Source organism: Coregonus lavaretus (assembly GCF_964263955.1).
Source record: "Coregonus lavaretus genome assembly, contig: HAP1_SCAFFOLD_1038, whole genome shotgun sequence".
NCBI lineage: Eukaryota > Metazoa > Chordata > Actinopteri > Salmoniformes > Salmonidae > Coregonus > Coregonus lavaretus.
This window is the reverse complement of record NW_028159446.1, coordinates 139,322-167,108: the sequence shown is the minus strand read 5'-3', so window position 1 is coordinate 167,108 and position 27,787 is coordinate 139,322. Positions and strand designations below refer to the sequence as shown.

At 44.0% G+C, this 27,787-nt stretch overlaps 1 protein-coding gene across 1 annotated transcript; it reads right to left on the bottom strand.

The window, feature by feature from the left end:
- Positions 1–27,787, bottom strand: LOC311122837 (NLR family CARD domain-containing protein 3-like; the record flags this gene model as incomplete). Its single annotated transcript, XM_084197152.1, has 9 exons — positions 27,653–27,787; positions 22,068–22,211; positions 21,254–21,442; positions 15,723–15,911; positions 12,694–12,810; positions 2,982–3,098; positions 2,526–2,610; positions 2,168–2,396; positions 1–1,796 (listed from the first exon to the last, which is right to left on the bottom strand). The coding sequence occupies exons 2-9, from the start codon at positions 22,193–22,195 to the stop codon at positions 1–3; spliced, it is 2,850 nt and encodes a 949-aa protein (XP_084053278.1). The 5' UTR covers positions 22,196–22,211; positions 27,653–27,787.

Genomic DNA, 27,787 nt, shown 5'->3' with positions numbered 1-27,787 from the left:
TCACAGAGCAGCTCTGGAGGCTTTGACCACTGGCAGCAGCCTCAGAAGACCTTCCTCTGATCTGGAGTATTTCTTCAGGTCAAACACATCCAGCTCCTTTTCTGAAGTCAGCAATACAAAGACCAGAGCTGACCACTGTGCAGGTAACAGTTTGGCTTTTGACAGACTTCCTGAGCTCAGGTAGATTTGGATCTCCTCCACTAGAGAATGGTCATTCAGTTCATTCAGACAGTGGAACAGATTGATGCACCTCTCTGGAGAGGGATTCTCCCTGATCTTCTCCTTGATGTACTTGACTGTTTCTTCATGGCTCTGTGAGCTGCTTCTTGTCTTTGTCAGTAGACCTCGTAAGTGCTTCTGATTGGACTCCAGTGAGAGGCCCAGAAGGAAGCGGAGGAAAAGGTCCAGGTTTCCTGTCTCACTTTGTAAGGCTTTATCCACAGCACTCTTGTAGACAGTAACTTTACGCTTGGGTCTGATCCTCACAGAAAAGTTCCTGGACGTTGATTGAGATTCATCCATTAGATTCTCATTGTTGTTGATGAATGAGAGGAACACATATACAGCAGCCAGAAACTCCTGAATGCTCAGATGCACGAAGCAGTACACCTTGTCCTGGTACAGCACACATTCCTCTTTAAAGATCTGTGTGCACAATCCTGAGTACACTGAGGCTTCATTGACATCAATGCCAGCCTCTTTCAGGTCTTCTTCATAGAAAATCTGGTTGCCCTTCACAAGCTGTTGAAAAGCCAGTTTTCCCAGTGACAGAATGCTCTCTTTATTCCAGTGTGGACCTGTCTCTTCTTTCCCAAGATACTTTTCATTCTTCTGTTCGTTATGAAACTCCACAAGGTGTGAGTACATCTCAGTCAGCATCTTGGGCATCTCTTCTGTCTTATGTTTCAGCATGTGTTCAAGGACTGTTGCAGAAATCCAACAGAAGACTGGAATGTGGCACATGATGTTGAGGCTCCTTGATAACTTTATGTGGGAGATGATTCTGCTGGCCAGGTCGTCATCACTGAATCTCTTCCTGAAGTACTCCTCCTTCTGTGGGTCATTGAACCCTCGTACCTCTGTCACCTGGTCAACACACCCTGAAGGGATCTGATTGGCTGCTGCAGGTCGGGTAGTTATCCAGAGGAGAGCAGAGGGAAGCAGATGTCCCTTGATGAGATTTGTCAGGAGAACATCCACTGAGGTTGACTCTGTGACGTCACAGCATATCTTGTTCTTCTGGAAGTCTAGGGGCAGTCGGCACTCATCCAGACCATCAAAGACGAACAGGACTTTGTACTTGTCGTAGTTGGAGATTCTTGATTCTTTGGTTTCCATTGAGAAGTGATTGAGAAGTTCAATCAAAGTGTGTTTTTCCTTTTTCATCAAATTCAGCTCCCGGAAAGGGAATGAAAATACAAATTGGACATCCTGATTTGCTTTTCCTTCAGCCCAGTCCAGAATGAACTTCTGCACAGAGACTGTTTTTCCAATGCCAGCGACTCCCTTTGTCAGCACAGTTCTGATAAGTTTGTCTTGTCCAGTTAAGGGTTTGAAGATGTCGTTACATTTGATTGCAGTCTCTGGTCTTGCTTGTTTCCTGGTTGTTGTCTCAATCTGTCTCAGCTCATGTTCATTATTGACGTCTCCTGTTCCACCCTCTGTGATGTAGAGCTCTGTGTAGATCTTATTGAGAAGTGTTGGGTTTCCTTGTTTAGCGATCCCCTCAAATACAAATTGAAACTTCTTCTTTAGATTAGATTTGAGTTCACGTTGGCAAATCATAGCAAGCTCATCTGAATGAAGAAATAACACAGAGGATAGTAATATTATGTCTGTTTTAATGCCTACACTATTGTAGGACTGTTATAAAGTTTTAAATAAAAGTAATCTATTCTCTTAACTGACTGTATAAATGTGTAAATGTTTTCATAATGACTTATTATATTATTATTATTCGGTGTTACTGATGGTATCTTTAATGTTGTCTATCTCTCTCTTCCTCGCTCCTCTTCTCTCTGTCTAAATTAATCACTTGATGAGGTCACTAGGTGTTGTGTTAAGGCTGCTACAATATCATCGAGTTACACAGCTACTTTAGCTGTACTTTAGCTACAGCTTTTAAATGTTCTAAAACAGCATTCAACATGAGGCAGACAGCTCTTACTTTTCTCCAGTGTGTCAGCAAGCTCCTTCTGGTTCATTTTCCTCAGGACGTGCAGTGTGATCTTCAGAGCCCCCTCTCTGGCACTGCTCTCCTGCTTCTCATCTTCAGCATCCACCACTTCCTTATCCTGCTTCTGACTCTCAAAGCCTTCTGGGAGTTCTGGACTAAGAATCCTCTTGAACATCTTCAGCTCGTTCTTCACAAATGTCATAATATTCTCTTCAAGTAACTGAAATAAATCAAGTAAATAAGTTAAGCAAGAGACTAAATGCTTTTTCATTAACACATTAATGAATGATTGACAGATCAACTTTACTTGAGGTAAACAAAAACAAATGTACATAACAGGACCACATACACTGAATATGGAGGCCAGGTCTGTTTGATGACTCTGGGAAGACTGACCACTGAGAATCTCTGACTCTGATCTCTGCTGTTGGTTTCTGTGGACAAAACATGAGATTACATCTCCTCATCCAGGGAGTGCACACACACACACACACACACACACACACACACACACACACACACACACACACACACACACACAGACACACACACACACACACACACACACACACACACATACACACACACTCACTCACACACTCACACACTCACACACACACACACACACACACACAGGGAGGGAATGTTGTGTTTGTTTAATATTGTTTCAGGACTATGAAAATGGAAAAAAGTATTAGCCTATGGATTATGAAAACAACAAAAATAAATGGTAAAATGGGAGAGGAGAAATGACTAGAGACAGTGTTGTTTAACTCACTGACCATGACCCATGAGTTCTTCTTACCTTTGTTCAGTAGAAAAGTCTCCCTCTCTAAACATTATAGGATGAGCCATAGACCGGTCACTCTTCATGGACACACAGCTGGGTACAGGGGAGGCTGGTCTCTCCTGCTTGATTGGGCTTCAACAAAACAGAGACAAACATTACGTCTCTCATCTACTCTGAGCTCAGATGGGGAAACATGAGAAGAGTTTCATTCCAAAACGCTATATATCAATTTTCAGAAATGTTGGTAAATTAGCTTCTATTGTTTAAAGAAATGATCAAATAAATGGTTGTGTTTTTTCACTATCTAATCATGGCAGGGGTTTGTTCAATAACAGACATGTGTTTCTTTAAAATCGATCAATTAATGGCTTCATTTTAGAGAGACAAAAGTTTTTTTTTGCAAAATGCTATATATCTGCCTCACTCTCAGAGAAATAAGTAGTACTAATAGATTTTACAGAGTTAAATGTAACAAATAACTACATTTTTAATAAAGACCTGTACAAATGATACACTTGTGACATCAATATTTAAATATATTTAAAAAATAATAATAAATACAGTAATATGAGATTTGATTTTTTAGTCATTTAGTCATTTAACATTTAGCAGATGTTTTTTATTCAGGGTCCGGATTCCCAAAAGCATTTTAAGGCCAAGTTCATCGTTAGAACCTTCGTAGGAGCATTGTTAAATCTCTGAGCTGTTTCCCAAAACCATCGTTATTAACGTTGCACTTGAAAACACTCATATTCTAACACCTGCCTCAGACCACTTGTAGAACAGCCAAGTGCGTCGTTAGATGCTTTTTTGCCCTCCCGCGTCACTTTATACACAGATGATCTCCGCTAAACATAGAATCACATGGTTTATCCGTCTCTTTGTTATGCCGATAAATTCAGAACATAGTTGACTACAAATACAAAGTTGCCAATGTCTTTGCAATTGATTCAAACAAGGGACGTATAACAATTATGCTTCAAATGAAAACCGAGATAACTGCATTAAAATATAAACAGTAGGCTATAGGCCTATTTCAATCATATTGGAATATATTCAATGTTCAATATATTGAGTTTTATTTTGCTACTTGTAGGCTACTGTCTGTAATTTGTCTTAATATATTTCATGATGTGTAGCCTAACATGTGCCCAATGATTGTGTAAGCATTAGAATAAACGACCTCAATATTTGCAGCCGTAGGCAGTAATATCGTTCTAGAAGCTGATCCGTGGTCAGTATTGTGAAATATATATAATGTTAAGGAATGATTTTAATGGAGAAAACTGATCCGAGAGCAGCGCTCCCTTTCTTTCGATCCTATCAGTATCGACACATGCTCCACCGGACGTGATACCTTGCGGTGCTGCTGATCCAGTTTCTACTGGTCTGCCTGCGGATTTGGAACTCTGACCTGTTCACCTGACGTGCGACCTTGTCCAGAACCTGCTGTTTCGCCCCTCTCTCTCTCTCCTTCTCTCTCTCTCTCTCTCTACCACACCTGCTGTCTCGACCTCTGAATGCTCCGCTATGAAAAGCCAACTGACGTTTACTCCTGAGGTGTTGACGTGTTGCACCCTCTATAACCACAGTGATTATTATTTGACCCTGCTGGTCATCTATTAACATTTGAACATCTTGAAGAACGATCTGGCCTTATTGGCCTTATTGGCCATGTACTCTTATAATCTCCCCCGGCACAGCCAGAAGGGGACTGGCCACCCCTCAGAGCCTGGTTCCTCTCTAGGTTTCTTCCTAGGTCCCTGCCTTTCTAGGGAGTTTTTCCTAGCCACCGTGCTTTTAAAATTACAATAATGAGGCTACTGTCACGCCCTGGGGACTCTTAATTGTTGAGCCAGGGTGTGGATTTTCTATGTTTAGTTTTCATTGGTTTTTGTTCTAGATCGTTTAGTTTCTATGTTGGCCAGGGTGGTTCCCAATCAGAGACAGCTGTAGCTCGTTGTCTCTGATTGGGGACCATACTTAGGCAGCCTTTTGGCATGTTAGGTTGTGGGATCTTGTTCCGTTAAGGTTTTGTGTTAACCTAGGACTTCACGTTTCGTTTGTTGTTTTGTTCGTGTTAAGTACTGAATAAAGTATGTAAGTTTATCACGCTGCGCCTTACATTTACATTTACATTTACGTCATTTAGCAGACGCTCTTATCCAGAGCGACTTACATATTATTATTATTTTTATTTTTTTTATACTGGCCCCCTGTGGGAAACGAACCCACAACCCTGGCGTTGCAAACGCCATGCTCTATCAACTGAGCTACATCCCTGCCGGCCATTCCCTCCCCTACCCTGGACGACGCTGGGCCAATTGTGCGCCGCCCATGAGTCTCCCGGTCGCGGCCGGCTGCGACAGAGCCTGGATTCGAACCAGGATCTAGTGGAACAGTTTTGCACTGCGATGCAGTGCCTTAGACCACTGCGCCACTCAGGAGCTGCCTTGGTCCATCTCTTCCTGTAACAATCGTGACAGAAGATCCCACCACCAGAGGACCAAGCAGCGTGCCCAGGAGGAGAAGAGGGCGATGGCTCAGGTGGGCGAATGGTGGTCATGGGAGGAGATATTCGCGGGCAGAGGGCCATGGGCAAAGGTGAATGCCCAGGCAGGAGAGGAGACTGTGGAGGTGCGCTACAGAGAGGAGCAGCGGCAATGCAGAGGGTACCGGCCGAGGAGGAAGCCCGAGAGACTGCCCCCAAAAAAATGTTTTGGGGGGGGCTAAAAGGGTGGTTGGCGGAGCCACGTACTGTGCCGCGAGTGTTCCGGCACAGTCCTGTACGTCCTGTGCTAGCACCACGCACGTGTCGTGCTAAGGTGGGCATGCAGCCAGGACGGAGTGTGCCGGCTCAACGCTCGTGGCCTCCAGTACCCCTCCTCGGTCCCGTATATCCTGCGCCAGTGCCACGTGCTGTAGCGCCAGTACGAGTGCACAGCCCTATACGGGCTGTGCTGATGCCTCACACATATTGTGTGGAAGTAGGCATTCAGCCAGGACGGGTTGTGTCAGCTCTCTACTCCAGACCTCCAGTCCGCCTCCACAGTTTGGCCCGGCCCGTTCCGGCTCCCCGGACCAAGCCTATGGTGCGTGTTCCCAGTCCAGCCCGGCCCGTTCCGGCTCCCCGCACCAAGCCTGTGGTGCGCGTCGCCAGCCCGGTCCGGCCTGTTCCTGCTCCCAGCACCAAGCCAGTGGTGCGCGTCACCAGCCCGGTCCGGCCTGTTCCTGCTCCCCGCACCAAGCCAGTGTTGCGCGTCACCAGCCCGGTCCGGCCTGTTCCTGCTCCCCGCACCAAGCTAGTGGTGCGCGTCGCCAGCCCGGTCCGGCCTGTTCCTGCTCCCCGCACCAAGCCAGTGGTGCGCGTCGTCAGTCCGGCACGGTCCGTGCCTGTTCCACCGGTGCCTGGTCCGGCACCGGTCAGCTGCTCCACTCCGGAGCCAGAGCAATCCGCTCCACCGGTGTTCAGTCCAGCTCCGGCCAGCGGTGCCAGACCAGACCAGGGGCGCAACGGGGGGGTAGAGAGAGAGTGGTGGTCACGCCCGGAGCCGGATCCGCCTCCGAGGCAGAATGCCCACCCGGCCCCTACCCTGTTGTGTTGGTGTGGCGCGGTCGCAGTCCGCGCCTTTGGGGGGGGGGTACTGTCACGCCCTGGCTCTGGGGACTCTTAATTGTTGAGCCAGGGTGTGGATTTTCTATGTTTAGTTTTCATTGGTTTTTGTTCTAGATCGTTTAGTTTCTATGTTGGCCAGGGTGGTTCCCAATCAGAGACAGCTGTAGCTCGTTGTCTCTGATTGGGGACCATACTTAGGCAGCCTTTTGGCATGTTAGGTTGTGGGATCTTGTTCCGTTAAGGTTTTGTGTTAACCTAGGACTTCACGTTTCGTTTGTTGTTTTCTTCGTGTTAAGTACTGAATAAAGTATGTACGTTTATCACGCTGCGCCTTGGTCCATCTCTTCCTGTAACGATCGTGACAGCTATAAGGAGTACCAGTACTGAGTCAATGTGCAGGGGTACCAGGTAGTTGAGGTAGTTGAGGTAATATGTATATGTAGGTAGGGGTGAAAGTGACTAGGCAATCAGGATAGAGATTACATCTCCTCATCCAGGGAGTGCACACACACTCACTGACAGACACACTCACTGACACACACACACACACAGGGAGGGAATGTTGTGTTTGTTTAATATTGTTTTAGGACTATGATAATGGGAAAAAAGGATTAGCCTATGGATTATGAAAACAACAAAAATAAATTGTTAACATATAGACTAATATGTTATTAAATTGTGTTCTTACACTGGGACAGTCATGCCCTATGAGAAATGTACAACTGCGCATGTGCGAAAATAAAGCAAGAGCATTTCCCCCATTCTGGTTAAAACACCAACGATGAACATGTGTGTTTATTCCTCCGTTAAGTAAGTCGGTATTCCTGTCCTGAAGATGACAGCACCAACAGGTTATGGGCCCAGGAGGGAACATGGAAGCCGATGGAATAGATTATGTTTCGACGGAGATGAAAAAAAAACTACGAGTTATGGGAGACAAAGTTTTTGGGGCACTTGCGTTTGCTAGGGCTAAAGGCCACCATATTGAGCGTGGATGAAGATGAAGAAGACGGAGAGAAAAATGAAGAAGCCTACGCCGAATTGATACGGGTTTTAGATGATAAAAGTCTTTCCCTGATAATGAGAGAAGCAGCAGATGATGGGAGAAAAGCGTTGAAGATATTGAGGGAACATTATGCAGGTAAAGGGAAGCCATGTGTGATTAGCCTCTACACTGAGCTAACTTCTCTTCAGAAAGCCGCTGACGAAAGTATTACGGATTATATCATTCGTGCTGAGACGGCTATTACAGCACTGAGGAATGCTGAAGAGACTTTAAGTGACGGGCTGTTGATTGCAATGATTCTGAAAGGTTTGCCCGAATCATTTAAGCCGTTTGCCATCCACATAACGCAGAGTGACGAGCCGACAACTTATGGCAAGTTCAAAACCAAGTTGAGGAGCTATGAAAGCACCGAGAAGTTTAGCGCCATTTCCACTGACGACAACGTGATGAAGGCAAGTAACATTAAAGTTAGCTGGCCAAGAAGAAGAGCTAAAGGGACCGAGATAACCTGCTTCAACTGTGGCCAGAAAGGGCACAAGGCCCGGGAATGTACCGTTACTGGAGAGCACAGAGAACGGAGACAGTGGTGTAGTTTGCGAGAGCTCCACTCATACTGACGCAAATTGCAGACGAAAAAGAAGAGACAATGTGAAACAAGCAACAGATGCTGAAGGCCACACATTTGCATTCAGAATGAGTGACTGTCAGGTTCGTGGACTGAAACAAAAAGGGCTGATGGTTGATACAGGAGCAACGTCACATATAGTCACGGACATCGGGAAGTTTAAGGAGTTTGACGAGACTTTCAAACCAGAAAAAACATTCTGTGGAGCTGGCTGATGGAACAAGAACGAATGGTGTCGCGGAGAGGAGAGGTGCAGCGGAGGTTTACCTGAGAGACAACACGGGTCGTCGGGTGAAAACAACGCTGACGAAGGCGCTGTACGTGCCGTCGTTTCCACAGGACATTTTCTCTGTTAAAGCAGCGACAGCCAACGGAGCTTCAGTCAACTTTCGACAGGGGTGTAACAAGCTCATCCACAAGAACGGTACCACTTTTTACATCGAGGAGTACGATACACTTTACTATCTTAACACTGTAAGTGATGAAAATTATGATGGATGTCATGGGTGCTATGATATTCACACATGGCACAAAATTCTTGGCCACTTTAATTTTGAGGATGTGTCAAAGTTAGAAAATGTGACAGAGGGAATGAAAATCACAGGTAAGATTGACAAATCTACCCTCAACTGTGAAATCTGCACACAGGGAAAATTTGTTCAGAGCAGAAACAGAGAACCTGATGAAAAGGCAAAAGCAGCTTTTGTGCTTGTGCACACTGATTTGGCTGGCCCTATTGAGCCAGAGGCGAAAGATGGGTTCAGATATACTCTAGCATTTACGGATGATTATTCAGGGGCAGTTTTTGTGTATTTCCTAAAAAGCAAAGAGTGATACTGTAAAAGCTACTGAGAAGTTTATTGCTGATGTGGCCCCTTATGGGAAAATAAATGTCACGATCGTTATGAAAGACGGACCAAGGCGCAGCGTGAAATGCGTACATCTTTTAATGAGTACTATAACTTATACAACAAAAACAACAAAATGATACGTGAAGTCAAAAGGTTCACCAACACAAACCTATACAGACCAAGATCCCACAACTAACTGGTGAAAACAGGCTGCCTAAGTATTGTATCCCAATCAGAGACAACGAGCCACAGCTGCCTCTGATTGGGAACCAACCGGCCAACATAGAAAATACAACATAGAAGCTACACACCCTGGCTCAACATTTCAGAGTCCCCAGAGCCAGGGCGTGACAGTACCCCCCCCCCCAAAGGCGCGGACTGCGACCGCGCCACACAAACACAAGAGGGTAGGGGCCGGGTGGGCATTCCCCCTCGGAGACGGATCCGGCTCCGGGCGTGACCACCACTTACTCTCCACCTCCCCGTTGCGCTCCTGGTCTGGTCTGGCACCGCTTACTGGAGCTGGACCCGACAACGGTGGATCCAACCGTACAGGCTCCAGACTGGAGCCGCTGGCCGGAGCTGGACTGGACACCGGTGGAGCGGATTGCTCTGACTCCGAAGTGGATCCACTGACTGGAGTTGGACCGGACCCCGGTGAAGCGGATTGCTCTGGCTCCGGAGTGGAGCAGCTGACCGGTGCCTGAACAGGCACGGGCCGTGCCGGACTGGACACCCGCACCACTGGCTTGGTGCAGGGAGCAGGAACGGGCCGGACCGGGCTGACGATGCGCACCACTGGCTTGGTGCGGGGAGCAGGAACGGGCAGGAACGGGCCGGACCGGGCTGACGACGCGCACCACTGGCTTGGTGCGGGGAGCAGGAACAGGCCGGACCGGGCTGGCGACGCGCACCACTGGCTTGGTGCAAGGGGCAGGAACAGGCCGGACCGGGCTGGCAACGCGCACCACTGGCTTGGTGCGAGGGGCAGGAACAGGCCGGACCGGGCTGGCGACGCGCACCACTGGCTTGGTGCGAGGAGCAGGAACAGGCTGGACCGGGCTGGCGACGCGCACCACTGGCTTGGTGCGAGGGGCAGGAACAGGCCGGACCGGGCTGGCGACGCGCACCACTGGCTTGGTGCGGGGAGCAGGAACGGGCCGGACCGGGCTGGCGACGCGCACCACTGGCTTGGTGCGAGGGGCAGGAACAGGCCGGACCGGGCTGGCGACGCGCACCACTGGCTTGGTGCGAGGGGCAGGAACAGGCCGGACCGGGCTGGCGACGCGCACCACTGGCTTGGTGCGAGGGGCAGGAACAGGCCGGACCGGGCTGGCGACGCGCACCACAGGATTGGTGCGAGGGACAGGGACAGGCCGGACCGGGCTAGCGACGCGCACAACTGGCTTGGTGCGGGGAGCAGGAACAGGCCGGACTGGACTGTGGAGACGGACTGGAGGCCTGGAGCGAAGAGCTGACGCAACCCGTCCTGGCTGAATGCCTATCTCCACACACTCTGTGTGAGGCATCAGCACAGGACGTACAGGGCTGTGCACTCGTACTGGCACTACAGCACATGACACTGGCGCAGGATATCCGGGCCCGAGGAGGGGTACTGGAGGCCACGAGCGTTGAGCCGGCACACTCCGTCCTGGCTGCATGCCCACCTTAGCACGACACGTGCGTGGTGCTAGCACAGGACGTACATGACTGTGCCGGATCACTCGCGGCACAGTACGCAGCTCCGCCTAACTCGGAACCTGCCCAGTGTCATGCTGCCTAGCCTGAGTACGGGGAGTAGGAATGGGTCGGGCCGCACTGGGCTGACGCACCACTGACTTAGTGCGGGGATCAGGAACGGGCCGGAAGGACTGGTGACACACACCACTTGCTTGGTGCGAGGAGCGGGACTGGGTTTCCTCATAAACCTCCGCTCCCTCTGCTGCCTAACCAGCTCCTCTCGCCGTGCCTCTACACTTTCCTTCTCCCTTATAGCCTCCTGTAGCTCCTCCCTCTGACCGAATAACTCCTGCTCCCTCTGGACCAATAGCCCCCGTAACCTGGTGGCCTCCTCTCCTAGTCTGCAGATACGCCCTGTCGCTGCCTCCTGCTGCCTCGTCGTCCACGCCGTGTGCCCCCCCAAAAAATTTTATTGGGGTTGCCTCTCGCCTGTCCGACGACGGCACGGTTGGCGCCGTTTCTCCTCTCCTGCATTATTCGGTATTATCCCTCATCGCCCTCCGGTAGCGGACGGCCTCCTCCTCAGTGATTTTCCCCCAACCGAGGAGGACATCCACTAGCGTCACCTCCTGTTCCATACCCGGCGTTTGCTCCTGCACACGCTGCTTGGTCCTATTTTGGTGGGATCTTCTGTCACGATCGTTATGAAAGACGGACCAAGGCGCACTCACAAGTGTAAAATAAATGTTAAGTGAAAAATGTAAGATGAAAGATCTTGGGAGGCTTAGACATTTCCTAGGCATTGATTTTACACAAAGTGAAGGGAAAATAAAGATGAACCAAACAAGGTACATAACCAAGGTACTGGAAAGGTTTGGTATGTCAGACTGTAAAACAAGGTCAACACCATGTGAACAAAAACAAAACTTTGATGGTGATGGTGAACCTATTGATTCAAAAAGGTATCGTGAAGTGATAGGCAGCTTGATATATGTGATGACATGTACAAGACCGGATATCAGTTGGATTGTCAGCAAGCTGTCACAATACCTATCAGAACCAAAAGAGCAACACTGGATAACAGCTAAACATGTGTTGAGGTACTTGAAGGGGACAATTAATCAGGAGTTGTGTTACAAAAAGGGGGTGGAAAAACTCAACCTCGTAGCATATAGTGATGCTGATTGGGCAGCAGATCAAAGTGACAGACGAAGCATAACAGGTTATTGTTTTAGTTGAACTAAATGTGGACCTGTTATTTCATGGAGGTCTAAGAAGCAGCCAACAGTAGCTTTATCTACATGTGATGCAGAGTACATGGCACTGGCTGCTACTACACAAGAAAGTTTGTACCTTGTACAGTTATTGGGCCAGATGGATAGTGAGTGCCAATATGCACCAGTAACAATCTTTGATGATAACCAAGGTGCAATTGATCTGTCAAAGAACCCAGTATGTCGTCAGAGATGTAAACATGTCGACATCAGATATCATTTCATTCGATCTGCACTCAGTGATGGTAAAATAAGTATTGAATATTGTCCAACGGCAGACATGGTTGCAGATGCTTTGACTAAACTTGTAACGAAGGTCAAAAATGAAAAATTATTGGGTTATATGTTTGGAATGTAAACTGACATTTGTGAGATGTATAACTGTAAGCTAAATGTGTTGATAGTTAGGTTGAATACCACTTGTACAGTATAAGAGCAAGTGGGGATGTTAACATATAGACTAATATGTTATTAAATTGTGTTCTTACACTGGTACAATCATGCCCTATGAGAAATGTACAATAAATAAAGCAATGTGTTTATTACTCCGTTAAGTAAGCCGGTATTCCTGTCCTGAAGATGACAGCACCAACATAAATGGGAAAATGGGAGAGGAGAAATGACTAGAGACAGTGTTGTTTAACTCACTGACCATGACCCATGAGTTCTTCTTACCTTTGTTCACTAGAAAAGTCTCCCTCTCTAAAGTTTAGAGGTTGTTCCATAGACTTGTCACTCTTCATGGACACACAGCTGGGTACAGGGGAGGCTGGTCTCTCCTGCTTGATTGGGCTTCAACACAACAGAGACAAACATTACATCTCTCATCTACTCTGAGCTCGGATGGGGAAACAAGAGTTTCATTCCAAAACGCTATATATCCGTTTTCAGAAATGTTCGTATATTAGCTTTTACTGTTTAAAGAAATTATGAAAGAGATTGGTGTGATTTTTCAGTAGCTAATCATGGCATGGTTGTTCAATGACAGACATGTGATTATTTAAAATCTATCACTTGATGGTTTCATTTCAGAGAGACAAATAATCATGTTTTTTGCAAAATGCTATATATCTACCTCACTCTCAGAGAAATAAGTAGTACTGCTAGGTTTCACACAGTAATAATATATATATCTGCCTCACTCTCAGAGCAATAAGTAGTACTGCTAGGTTTTACACAGTAATAATATATCTGCCTCACTCTCAGAGAAATAAGTAGTACTGCTAGGTTTTATACTGTAATAATATATGTATGCCTCACTCTCAGAGAAATAAGTAGTACTGCTAGGTTTTACACAGTCAAACATTGGATAAAAGTAGAGACTCAGCTAGAAAAAGGTATATCATACACTACAGTTGAGAAACAATGGGAAAGTAATTCTGCTTTGAAAGATGATAAACTTGTAACCTCAATTTTGAGAAAATGGCCTTTGAATGTTTTGGTTCACCTACTGGAGAGCTCTTCTTTATCTACAGTGGTGTTACTTTGGCAGATAATGTCACCCATCTAAATAAATAGTATATATATATATAGTTAACTAAATGTATGGTGTTTTTGGTTTATGTCAGTTTCATTGTTTGTTATGCTATAAATTGTTATGTTATGGTTGTAAGTGGTCAAATGAACTAGAAAATGTCATATTTTGCAATTCTGAGTAATTAATACTTTAGTAAGGATATACACTTTATTCAGTACTACTGCAGTTACTAAATAATTCCAATAGATGGCAGCATAAGACCATGAATGACATTTTAGAAGGTTAGTTTAGTTTTCTCCCTGGATACACCACCACTCCCCCCTCACAGGAAAACTCCTGCACACGCTTTTTACTGTCCCTTTCCACACTGCTAACGCAAGAGGAACGACTGAAAAAGCATTTAACAGATTACTGTGAAATAATATAATGATGATTCATGTTTATTATTATCTGTTTTTATGCTCATGTTTTGAAATTATACTTCATTACTATAACGATTATCAATAAGCCTGAACATTAATTTAGTCACCTCTGGTCGAGAAAAACATATTTTCCTTGTACATTAATTGTCAGATTCATCAACCAGCAGCGAGCACTCTGCCTTCTAGCACAAGCGAGGGGCATGTTGAGGTACATTTGCTAACCGGGAGGGTTGCATGATGTAATTCATTGGCGGGCTGGAAGACGCACTCTTGTCTTATCTATTCCGAGGTTGTTTAATCGCAATATTAGATATTTTAAAATGCATGTATACTAGGGTTGAGGTTGGAGCATCTGACTAGTGATTATTTACCAGTGGTTCAACACCTGCTATAGTCACTAATTAATTGCTCTTCCAAAAGCATCACAGGCCTAATACGAGATATATAGCTAACTAAAGTAATGAGTCACCGCTTTAGAAAATCATGGGACATATAGTCTTTGGTTGCATGCTATTTTATGTCAATCATATTGCTGCTTGTAGCCTATAACTGATGTTTCATGGTCTTATGCTTCCATCTATTGGAAATATTTAGCAATTAAAAGTTATTAATTCACGTACAGACATTGGTGAGGCAGCTGAGAATAAAGTGTATTTTTCTAGTTAATTCCTTAGATCAGTCTCAAATCTGCCCCACCTATCCCACGCCAATTGCTAGACTTTCACATAGAGGTTACTAGGTCACCCAGTTCAAACCACATTTGAAAAATAAATCTAACGTTTCTTGTTTATCAAGTGTTCTGTCTTGCAATTCTACATATAATAAAATAACAATAAAAAGCAAAATGCGTAAACAGGTTTTGATTAACAAAATAATCAAAACGCTATTTAATACTATGATTGTATTTACTAACATAATATTATTACTAAAATAGTTTCTAAAAGTGTTCTACCTTACCCTACCCTAGAATTATGATTAGGGGTTAGGGGTTACTAGGTCACCCAGTTCAAAACACATTTGAAAAATAAAACTGATGTCTTGTTTATTACATTTACATCATTTAGCAGACACTCTTATCCAGAGCGACTTACAGTTAGTGAGTGCATACATTTTTGTATTCTTTTTTTAAATATTGGCCCCCCTTGGGAATCGAACCCACAACCCTGGCGTTGCAAATGCCATGCTCTACCAACTGAACTATATCCCTGCCGGCCGTTCCCTCCCCTACCCTGGACGACGCTGGGCCAATTGTGCGCCACCCCATGGGTCTCCTGGTCGCGGCCGGCTACGACACGACCACTTTACCTACTGTTCATTATTGCCTAATATAATGGAATGCATATTTTTTTAACCAATTCTGATGTTTGTTACAAGTGGAATTTTGACAAAATTACCGTTATACCAACACACTCTTCACACCCGTTTAACAACTCTAAATAGCTTTGGCATAGTAGGCATCAAGTCCCTTGTCAATAATGTTGCCTACAACGCTGTCTTCCATTGTAATGAGTCCGGTAACAAACATCAGAATTGGTTAAAAAAATATGCATTCCATTATATTAGGCAATAATGAAGAGTAGGCAAAGTGGTCGTGTCGTGAAAATTCTATCAAATGTCTTCCATTGTAATGAGTCCGGTCAGGGTGCTGCAGAACCCATGCAGTACCTCCACTGACCCCGGATTGAGAACTCCTGATTTAGCAGATGCTCTTATCCAGAGTGATTTACAGTAAGTGCATTCATCTTAAGATAGCTATTTATTTTGTAAATAAACGTAATAAATTCTTCATGAAATTGTCATCTCACCTCTTAGCTTTGGTGTCATATTCCCCAGAGAGACTCATTTTAGAGGCAGGGCCCCCCTCCTCTCTCTCCCCAGAGAGACTCATTTTAGAGGCAGGGCCCCCCTCCTCTCTCTCCCCAGAGAGACTCATTTTAGAGGCAGGGCCCCACTCCTCTCTCTCCCCAGAGAGACTCATTTTAGACCACTGACCCCTAAACAGAGATGCAGCATGTTGGTTGTGGTGAACACAGTGACAACACATTATAGAATGTCAATTGTTCTCTTTTACTTTACTTTCTTTTTACTTTTCTCTTTTTTACATTTTAAATTTGAAAATGAATTTTCCCACACAGCAGGAAATGTATTCAAGGTTTAAAAAGGCTTCTAAAGTTTATAATTTCCATTTAAAAATGTCTGACTTATTTTGCTATAATGATAAATGAATCAACCCCTACAAAAAATGTAAAAAAAAAAAAAAAAACAGGATCTCTAGAGCAGTGCCTTTGACCACTGCGCTACTCGGCAGACGCTGTGCGTAACTGGACAATATGCTTGGAGCCAAACCGTACGTGGACGCGGACAGTTCTGTACGTGGACACGGGCAGTTCCAGAACGCGGACATGAGCAGTGCAACACAATAAACTAAACCCAGTCTTTACAGTGGCTTACATTAGTAAATTGCATTTTTTTTTATTATGTAAAACAAACATTCAAAGTTTTTTTACAACAATATTTTGAGATCTGGGCCCATATCCACAAAGTGTCTCAGAGTAGAAAATTGGTCGTATAAGTGCTGAGAATAAAGACTTCTACTCTTATGGGTATAAATTAAAGCTATGCATGAAGCCTCTAGTCCCACCTAGTCGGTAGATATTTAGGACACCTCATGAGCTGTCCTAACCAGTTAAGAGTTAACAGCAGGTGTCTTGATAATACTATCTAAATCTAAACTAGATGCCCTCAATCTCACACAAATTATCAACGAACCTACCAGGTACAACCCTAAATCCGTAAACATGGGTACCCTCATAGATATCATCCTGACTAACTTACCCTCTAAATACACCTCCGCTGTCTTCAACCAGGATCTCAGCGATCACTGCCTTATTGCCTGCGTCCGTAACGGGTCCGCGGTCAAACGACCACCCCTCATCACTGTCAAACGCTCCCAAAAACACTTCAGCGAGCAGGCCTTCCTAATTGACCTGGCCCAGGTATCCTGGATGGATATAGATCTCATTCCGTCAGTAGAGGATGCCTGGTTGTTCTTTAAAAGTAATTTCCTCTCAATCTTAAATAGACATGCCCCATTCAAAAAATACAGAACTAAGAACAGATATAGCCCCTGGTTCTCCTCAGACTTGACTGCCCTTGACCAGCACAAAAACATCCTGTGGCGTACTGCATTAGCATCAAATAGCCCCCGCGATATGCAACTTTTCAGGGAAGTTAGGAACCAATATACACAAGCAGTTAGGAAAGCAAAGGCTAACTTTTTCAAACAGAAATTTGCATCCTGTAGCACTAACTCCAAAAAGTTTTGGGACACTGTAAAGTCCATGGAAAATAAGAGCACTTCCTCCCAGCTGCCCACTGCACTGAGGCTAGGAAACACTATCACCACCGATAAATCTACAATAATCGAGAATTTCAACAAGCATTTTGCTACGGCTGGCCATGCTTTCATTACATTACATATACATTTTAGTCATTTAGCAGACGCTCTTATCCAGAGCGACTTACAGTTAATGCATACATTATTTATTTTTTCATACCCCCTGTGGGAATTGAACCCACAACCCTGGCGTTGCAAACGCCATGCTCTATCAACTGAGCTACATCCCTGCCGGCCATTCCCTCCCCTACCCTGGACGACGCTGGGCCAATTGCGCGCCGCCCCATTGGTCTCCCGGTCGCGGCCGGCTATGACAGAGCCTGGATACGAACCAGGATCTCTAGTGGCACAGCTAGCACTGCGATGCAGTGCCTTAGACCACTGCGCCACTCGGGAGTCTACTCTTTGCGAGATACGAGACAGATCAGTGCAGGCGGAATCGTTACCTTGGGAATAAGGTATTTATCTAGTTGCTTCGTTCAGCCTTGTACAGTTGTCTTGGCAGACTTCTTCTAAACTGCCATAGCGCGAGGCCACCATAGTAGAAGACAAGTGAAGCAACGTCACAACATTAAAACAGGCAAGTGGTGTCCTCTAGTGGCCATACTGGTACTGCACCATACAATAAATACATGCCAAAACGGGAGTCATCTATATATATAGCACTTTTTTGTGTGTATGTATGTATATACAGTGGGGAAAAAAAGTATTTAGTCAGCCACCAACTGTGCAAGTTCCCCCACCCAAAAAGATGAGAGAGGCCTGCAATTCTCATCATAGGCATCATAGGCACTTTCCACCTGGCTACCACTACCCCGGCCACCAGCTCTGCACCCTCCGCTGCAACTTGCCCATCCCCCCCCCCGCTTCTCCTTCACACAAATCCAGACAGCTGATGTTCTAAAAGAGCTGCAAAATCTGGACCCCTACAAATCATCTGGGCTAGACAATCTGGACCCTTTCTTTCTAAAACTAGCCGCCGAAATTGTCGCAACCCCTATTACTAGCCTGTTCAACCTCTCTTTCGTAACGTCTGAGATCCCCAGAGATTGGAAAGCTGCCGCGGTCATCCCCCTCTTCAAAGGGGGTGACACTCTAGATCCAAACTGTTACAGACCCATATCCATCCTGCCCTGCCTTTCAAAAGTTTTTGAAAGCCAAATCAACAAACAGATAACCGACCATTTCGAATCCCACCGTACCTTCTCCGCTATGCAATCCGGTTTCCGAGCTGGTCATGGGTGCACTTCAGCCACGCTCAAGGTCCTAAACGATATTATAACCGCGATCGATAATAGACAGTACTGTGCAGCCGTTTTCATTGACCTGGCCAAGGCTTTCGACTCTGTCAACCACCGCATTCTTATTGGCAGACTAAATAGCCTTGGTTTCTCAAATGACTGCCTCGCCTGGTTCACCAACTACTTCTCAGATAGAGTTCAATGTGTCAAATCGGAGGGCCTGTTGTCTGGACCTATGGCAGTCTCTATGGGGGTGCCACAGGGTTCAATTCTTGGGCCGACTCTTTTCTCTGTGTATATCAATGACGTCGCTCTTGCTGCTGGTGACTCTCAGATCCACCTCTACGCAGACGACACCATTTTGTATACATCTGGCCCTTCATTGGACACTGTGTTAACAAACCTCCAAACGAGCTTCAATTCCATACAACACTCCTTCAGTAGCCTCCAACTGCTCTTAAACACTAGTAAAACTAAATGCATGCTCTTCAACCGTACGCTGCTTGCACCCGCCCACCCGACTAGAATCACTACTCTAGACGGGTCTGACCTAGAGTATGTGGACAACTACAAATATCTAGGTGTCTGGTTAGACTGTAAACTCTCCTTCCAGACTCACATTAAGAATCTCCAATCCAAAGTTAAATCTAGAATCGGTTTCCTATTTCGCAACAAAGCCTCCTTCACTCATGCTGCCAAACATGCCCTCGTAAAACTAACTATCCTACCGATCCTTGACTTCGGCGATGTCATTTAAAAAATAGCCTCCAACACTCTACTCAGCAAATTGGATGTAGTCTATCACAGTGCCATCCGTTTTGTCTCCAAAGCCCCATATAATACCCACCACTGTGACCTGTACGCTCTTGTTGGCTGGTCCTCACTACATATTCGTCGCCAAACCCACTGGCTCCAGGCCATCTATAAATCACTGCTAGGCAAATCCCCGCCTTATCTTAGCTCATTGGTCACCATAGCAACACCCACCCGTAGTCTGCGCTCCAGCGGGTATATCTCACTGGTCATCCCCAAAGCCAACACCTCCTTTGGCCGCAATTCCTTCCAGTTCTCTGCTGCCAATGACTGGAACAAATTGCAAAAATCTCTGAAGCTGGAGACACTTATCTCCCTCACTAACTTTAAGCATCAGTTGTCAGAGCACCTTACCGATCACTGCACCTGTACACAGCCCATCTGAAATTAGCCCGCCCAACTACCTCATCCCTATATTGTTATTTATTTTGCTCATTTGTACCCCAGTATCTCTATTTGCACACCATCTCTTGCATATCATTCCAGTGTTATTACTAAATTGTAATTATTTTGCACTATAGCCTATTTTATTGCCTTACCTCCATAACTTGCTAAATTTGCACACTGTATATTATATGTATTTCTGTTGTATTTTTGACTTTGTTTTGTTTTACCCCATATGTAACTCTTTGTTGTTGTTTTTATCGCACTGCTTTGCTTTATCTTGGCCAGGTCGCAGTTGTAAATGAGAATTTGTTCTCAACTGGTTTACCTGGTTAAATAAAGGTGAAAAAAATAAAAAATAATAATAATAATATAATAATGCAGTGAGTCAGTGGTTCCTGCACCACATGTAATTGCTTTGGAGTAGTTAAAATAATGTTTTTATATTTCTATATGATCAATCCATAAATAATATAGACCTACATGCAACAGTATGTCTTGTGCTTTTGGCAATGATTTATGTATAATCATTATGTATAAGTGATACCATTAATGTCTGCATAGCATTTTGTCTTAATTTTGGCATATTAACTCATGCTTATTTCTGAAGATTAACTCAGGTTTTCGCCCAGCGGCTAAGGAGTTGGAGCAGTGGCAGGAGTTGGACCTATGGCAGAAAGGTGGCTGGTTCGAATCACGGGCCGGGTGCTGGAGAAAACGGGCAGCCTTGATCTGACCACTGGAGGACTGCTGGGTTCACATCCTCAAAACATTCACCTTTCGTTGATCAGAACACTAGAGGTTCTTCTTCACTGAACCCAAAAATATATCTAACTTTTAGTGGTTCCATATATTAAAGAAGTGATAGAAGCCTTTTTGGTTCTATAAGGAACCTTATTTTCTAAGTGTATAATAAACACGTTTTTCTTTTGATTATTTAATTACCTACATCATGTTATTTCAAGTTATCCCTTTGGAGCGCAACATCACGTTGTTAAAAAAGAATCCTAAATTGGCCATGGCTATAAATTGGTCAATTGAAGGCATCTAGGGCGAAATATGTGTTCGATGAAAATGAACATTGTATGCAACGTTGTAGGCAACATTATTGACAAGGGACTTGATGCCTACTATGCCAAAGCTATTTAGAGTTGTTAAACGGGTGTGAAGAGTGTGTTGGTATAATGGTAATTTTGTCAAAATTCCACTTGTAACAAACATCAGAATTGGTTAAAAAAATATGCATTCCATTATATTAGGCAATAATGAAGAGTAGGTAAAGTGGTCGTGTCGTGAAAATTCTATCAAATGTCTTCCATTGCAACGAGTCCAGTCAGGGTGCTGCAGAACCCCTGCAGTACCTCCACTGACCCCGGATTGAGAACTCCTGATTTAGCAGATACTCTTATCCAGAGTGATTTACAGTAAGTGCATTCATTTTAAGATAGCTATTTATTTTGTAAATAAACGTAATAAATTCTTCATGAAATTGTCATCTCACCTCTTAGCTTTGGTGTCATATTCCCCAGAGAGACTCATTTTAGAGGCAGGGCCCCACTCCTCTCTCTCCCCAGAGAGACTCATTTTAGAGGCAGGGACCCCCTCCTCTCTCTCCCCAGAGAGACTCATTTTAGAGGCAGGGACCCCCTCCTCTCTCTCCCCAGAGAAACTCATTTTAGACCACTGACCCCTAAACAGAGATGCAGCATGTTGGTTGTGGTGAACACAGTGACAACTCATTATAGAATGTCAATTGTTCTCTTTTACTTTACATTCTTTTTACTTTTCTCTTTTTTACATTTTAAATTTGAAAATGAATTTTCCCACACAGCAGGAAATGTATTCAAGGTTTAAAAAGGCTTCTAAAGTTTATAATTTCCATTTCAAAATGTCTGACTTATTTTGCTATAATGAAAAATGAATCAACCCCTACAAAAAATGTCCATTAATTATAATCCACATAATAATTCACATTTCCTGTTGCTGCAGGATTATTTTCCTGCTGAGAGAAACTGGGTGAAATTAAGATATGGCATCTGTAAATGCATTCATCTTACGATAGCTAGGTGAGACAACCACATATCACAGTCATATATACAGGATATAAACATTTTATTCTAGCTGAACAATGGAAATGTAGTGTTTTGCAAACAACAACAAAAAAATGCATACACATTTAAAATCTATGAATTAAAAATCTGAGAAAAAATAATATTAGTAATAAATTATATTTAAAAAAACACAAATGTGATTTTTTTGGGAAATAGCGTTTTGGAAATAAACATAATAAATTCTTCATAAAATTGTCATCTCACCTCTTAGCTTTGGTGTCATGTTCCCCAGAGAGACTCATTTTAGAGGCAGGGCCCCCCTCCTCTCTCTCCCCAGAGAGACTCATTTTAGAGGCAGGGAACCCCTCCTCTCTCTCCCCAGAGAGACTCATTTTAGAGCACTGACCCCTAAACAGAGATGCAGCATGTTGGTTGTGATGAACACAGTGACAACTCATTATAGAATGTCAATTGTTCTCTTTTACTCATGATCTCTTAGAAATAAAACATTTACTAACAGACATATCCAAATAGTCGGGTGATTTAATTGTATCACAGGAACATTGTTACGTTCCTCAACAATAAATAAAACATTGTCTCTCAAACAGAAGAAGGAACTAACAAAGAGTCATTAACAACAACCAAAACGAAACAGGTGGTTTTAGGAGGGGTTCTGAAAGACACTCATGGGGGTGTCCACTAGTGATGGGAATCAGAGGCTTTCTGAACGTTTTGGGGCTTTCACCAAATTGTGCCGAAAATGCCATTGATAGATTTGAGTGCTAATAAACAACATTTAGTTAGAATGTGGAGTTCGCTTTTTGCCTCCAGGTTCACTATGTTTTCAAAAACGATGCATCTGTGGTATTATTTAGGATACTAAATACAGAAGATTATCAAAGGTTACACTAAATAAAACAAATGATTTAAACAACAATGGGAAATCCCAATCCCCGTCCCTACCTGCTGAGCTCCCATTCAGGGGCTACAAACTGGAAGTCGTCAAACTAAATGTATAAATAAGGTGTCCAGTAGAGGTCAGTGTTTGAAAGAGATTTTGCATCAACAAAAAAAAAAGCACTGGCACCAGGGAGAAATCAGTGAGATCTCTCGCATTTTGTGAGGCCGGTTGGACGTACTGCCAAATTCTCTAAAACGACGTTGGAGGCAGCTTATGGTAGAGAAATGAACATTCAATTCTCTGTCAACAGCTCTGGGGGACATTCCTGCAGTCAGCATGCCAATGGCACGCTCCCTCAAAACCTGAGACATCTGTGGCATTGTGTTGTGTGACAAAACTGCACATTTTCCAGTGGCCTTTTATTGTCCCCAGCACAAGGTGTACCTGTGTAATGATCATGCTGTTTAATCAGCTTCTTGATATTCCACCCCTGTCAGGTGGATGGATTATCTTGGCAACGGAGAAATGCTCACTAACAGGGATGTTAACAAATTTGTGCACAAAATTGGAGAGAAATAAGCTTTTTGTGCGAATGGAACATTTCTGGAATATTTTATTTCAACTCATAAAACATGAGACCAACACTTTACATGTTGCATTTATATTTTTGTTCAGTATAGATACAAACACAAAGCTTCCAGCAGAGGTCAGTGCTCTTCTGAGACCTGTCATGGAAGTGTGATATCCGAAGCTTCGACCGTCATCATCACGTAGTATTGTTACTTTGATACAAGCATTGATACGTTGTGTCGAATCAGTAGTGCTTTGAAAACTGCAACGGCGCATCAGACCTCCGGTATTAATCGACCAATCCCTAGTGTCCACTGAATGTTGACTAGCAACAAGAAAGTGGTACCTAAAAGACTCCCATCATGAGCGCCCATTGGAGTGGCTCCAGACGAGGACATCTGAAATAAAAACCCTCCAACTTACAATATGGAGTAAAAAAACAAGTGGAGCAAACCAAACCAAACCAAACCAGACCAAACCAGACCAGACCAAACCAGACCAGACCAAACCAGACCAAACCAGACCAAACCAAACCAAACCAGACCAAACCAGACCATACCAAACCAGACCAAACCAAACCAGAACAAACCAGACCAAACCAGACCAGACCAAACCAGACCAAAAAAGACCAAACCAGACCAGACCAAACCAGACCAAACCAGACCAGACCAAACCAGACCAAACCAAACCAGACCAAACCAGACCAAACCAGAATAGACCAAACCAGACCAAACCAAACCAGACCAAACCAGACCAAACCAGACCAGACCAAACCAGACCAAACCAGACCAGACCAAACCAGACCAAACCAAACCAGACCAAACCAGACCAAACCAGAATAGACCAAACCAGACCAAACCAAACCAGACCAGACCAAACCAAACCAAACCAAACCAAACCAGACCAAACCAAACCAAACCAGACCAAACCCTGGGAGATACAAGACAGAAAGACTTTGTTCATCAACTTAAAGAAGCAGAGCTACAAAGAGGTGCCAGTCTTCTAACATCTCTAAGGCCAATCAGAACACTGGACCAGCTGCTCTTCAATATCACATAACAGATGGAACCCTTCTGACTAAAGAGATGACAAGCAGAACACTGGACCAGCTGCTCTTCAATATCACATAACAGATGGAACCCCTTCTGACTAAAGAGATGACAAGCAGAACACTGGACCAGCTGCTCTTCAATATCACATAACAGATGGAACCCTTCTGACTAAAGAGATGACAAGCAGAACACTGGACCAGCTGCTCTTCAATATCACATAACAGATGGAACCCTTCTGACTAAAGAGATGACAAGCAGAACACTGGACCAGCTGCTCTTCAATATCACATAACAGATGGAACCCCTTCTGACTAAAGAGATGACAAGCAGAACACTGGACCAGCTGCTCTTCAATATCACATAACAGATGGAACCCTTCTGACTAAAGAGATGACAAGCAGAACACTGGACCAGCTGCTCTTCAATATCACATAACAGATGGAACCCTTCTGACTAAAGAGATGACAAGCAGAACACTGGACCAGCTGCTCTTCAATATCACATAACAGATGGAAACCTTCTGACTAAAGAGATGACAAGCCAGCACAGGCATAAGCATACTGTCTATTGAGGTGGCGCCAAGAGGTGCGGCCAACGTGCTAACGTCCAACCTCAAAATATAAATGGAAATACCAAAGCCTGTAACAACATGTAGTCGTGACTGATATCTTTCACCTCATCTTCCTGTTACTGTTTGTTAAGGTAGTTATAGACAGTGCAGCAACACAAGGCCACATTCCTCTCAGCCCTTCCACTCTCTCAGGCTAATGTGTATTTGTTAAAAGTTGACTATTTCTTTCAATCTGTTATTTTCTAAACGTATCTGAGAATGTAGACAGAAGGGCTAAAACGGGCATGATTGATCTGAGGGGAAATCATTGATACATTCAGAAAGTATTTTTGCAACAAGTAAGAGATTTATATTATGTAAAGTAGGCTAGGTTATAATATATAATAGTGGTTTGTTAGTGATATGCAGATTGAGGTCTATACCTCAGCTATAGCCTACATATCCTAGATGACCAGCCTAAACCGGTTCAAATCAGTTCACATAGGTTATCAGCAGCAGGATTGATCACCTACAAATCGGTTTTAAGTCCAAATAACAGGGCATGTAGCCTTGGCCAAATATTTTCAAAACATTTCCTAAAGAGACCATCTGGGCCCGGTTTCCCAAAAGCACCTGAAGGCTAAGTCAATCGTTAGAACCTTTGTAGGAGTATTGTTAAATCTCCAAGCTGTTTCCCAAAACCATTGTTTCTTTATTTTTTACTATTTTTTACATTGTAGAATAATAGTGAAGACATCAAAACTATGAAATAACACATATGGAATCATGTAGTAACCAAAAAAGTGTTAAATAAATCAAAATATATGTTATATTTGAGTTTCTTTAAATAGCCACACTTTGCCTTGATGACAGCTTTGCACACTCTCAACCAGCTTCACTTGGAATGCTTTGCCAACAGTCTTGAAGGAGTTCCCACATATGCTGAGCACTTGTTGGCTGCTTTTCCTTCACTCTGCGGTCCGACTCATCCCAAAACATCTCAATTCGGTTGAGGTCGGGTATTATGGAGGCCAGGTCATCTGATGCAGCACTCAATCACTCTCCTTCTTGGTAAAATAGCCCTTACACAGCCTGGAGGTGTGTTGGGTAATTGTCCTGCTGAAAAACCAATGATAGTCCCACTTAAACCAAACCAGATGGGATGGCGTATCGCTGCAGAATGCAGTGGAAGCCATGCTGGTTAAGTGTGCCTTGAATTCTAAATAAATCAGAAAGTGTCACCAGCAAAGCACCACCACACCATAACACCTCCTCCTCCATGCTTTACTGTGGGAAATACACATGCAGAGACCCACACCGCGTCTCACAAAGACACAGCGGTTGGAACCATAAATCTCAAATTTGGACTCCAGACCAAAGGACACATTTGCACCGTTCTAAAGTCCATTGCTCGTGTTTCTTGGCCCAAGCAAGTCTCTTCTTATTATTGGTGTCCTTTAGTAGTGGTTTCTTTGCAGCAATTCAACCATGAAGGCCTGATTCACACAGTCTCCTGTGAACAGTTGATGTTGAGATGTGTCTGTTACTTGAACTTTGTGAAGCATTTATTTGGGCTGCAATTTCTGAGGCTGGTAACTCTAATGAACGTATCCTCTGCAGCAGAGGTAACTCTGGGTCTTCCATTCCTGTGGCGGTCCTAATGAGAGCCAGTTTCATCATAGCGCTTGATGTTTTTTGCCACTGCATTTGAAGAAACTCTCAAAGTTCTTGAAATGTTCCGTATTGACTGACCTTCATGACTTAAAATAGTGATGGACTGTCATTTCTTTTTGCTTTTTTGAGCTGTTCTTGCTATAATATGGACTTGGTCTTTTACCAAATAGGGTTATCTTCTGTATACCCCCCTACCTTGTCACAACACAACTGATTGGCTCAAACGCATTCAGAAGGAAAGAAATTCCACAAATTAACTTTTAAGAAGGCACACCTGTTAATTGAAATGCATTCCAGGTGACTACCTCATGAAGCTGGTTGAGAGAATGCCAAGAGTGTGCAAAACTGTCATCAAGGCAAAGGGTGGCTATTTGAAGAATCTCAAATATAAAATATATTTTTGTTGAACACTTTTTTGGTTACTACATGATTCCATATGTGTTATTTTATAGTTTTAATTTCTTCACTATTATTCTACAATGTAAAAATTAGTAAAAATAAAGAATGAGTAGGTGTGTCCAAACGATGTCGGGAAGATTATGATATCAATAGTGTAGAAAACAGCGGGCAGGGTGGTAAACCCAAAGGCAAACACCCTACGCATCGCAGAAATGGGAATTGTAACCTGACTCACACTGTCCCCTACAAAAGTCCCGTGCTTCGACTACTCAGACCCCTCACATGTCCGGGCCATAAATTCTGATGGCCTCACAGACACCATACCACTTCTGACACCAATGTAGCGAACAGCGGGTCAGGGAAGCGAACCATCCTACGCATCGCGCCGTTGGCGCCAATTGGGTTACTTGGTTGGAATTGTGACGTGGCTCATATAGCGAGGATCACTACAATATAGTAGAACTATGATACAATTACATTTATCATATGAAAAGTTAAATGTAGAACTATAATATATGAATATATTGAATTTGACTTGCCCACATACAGTTAGCTCCATTTTGTATGATTAAACTGACACGTACCTGTCTCAGTAGAAGTCGACTGTTAGGTCTGAGGGTTTTACTTCCATTCACTGGACTAAAATTACACCAGACATTTAATTTCTCTACCACTTTATAATAATCCCTGGAAAGATTCTCACCTTGTAGCCTGAATTCAAAACATGTCAAGTCGTTGAGATATTTTCAGTTCTGCTGAGAGCACCTTCCTGATGACTAGCACTCTGTGTATTCTTATGGGTGAAGTCTGATCTGGAATGTGAAGCTAACTGAAATGT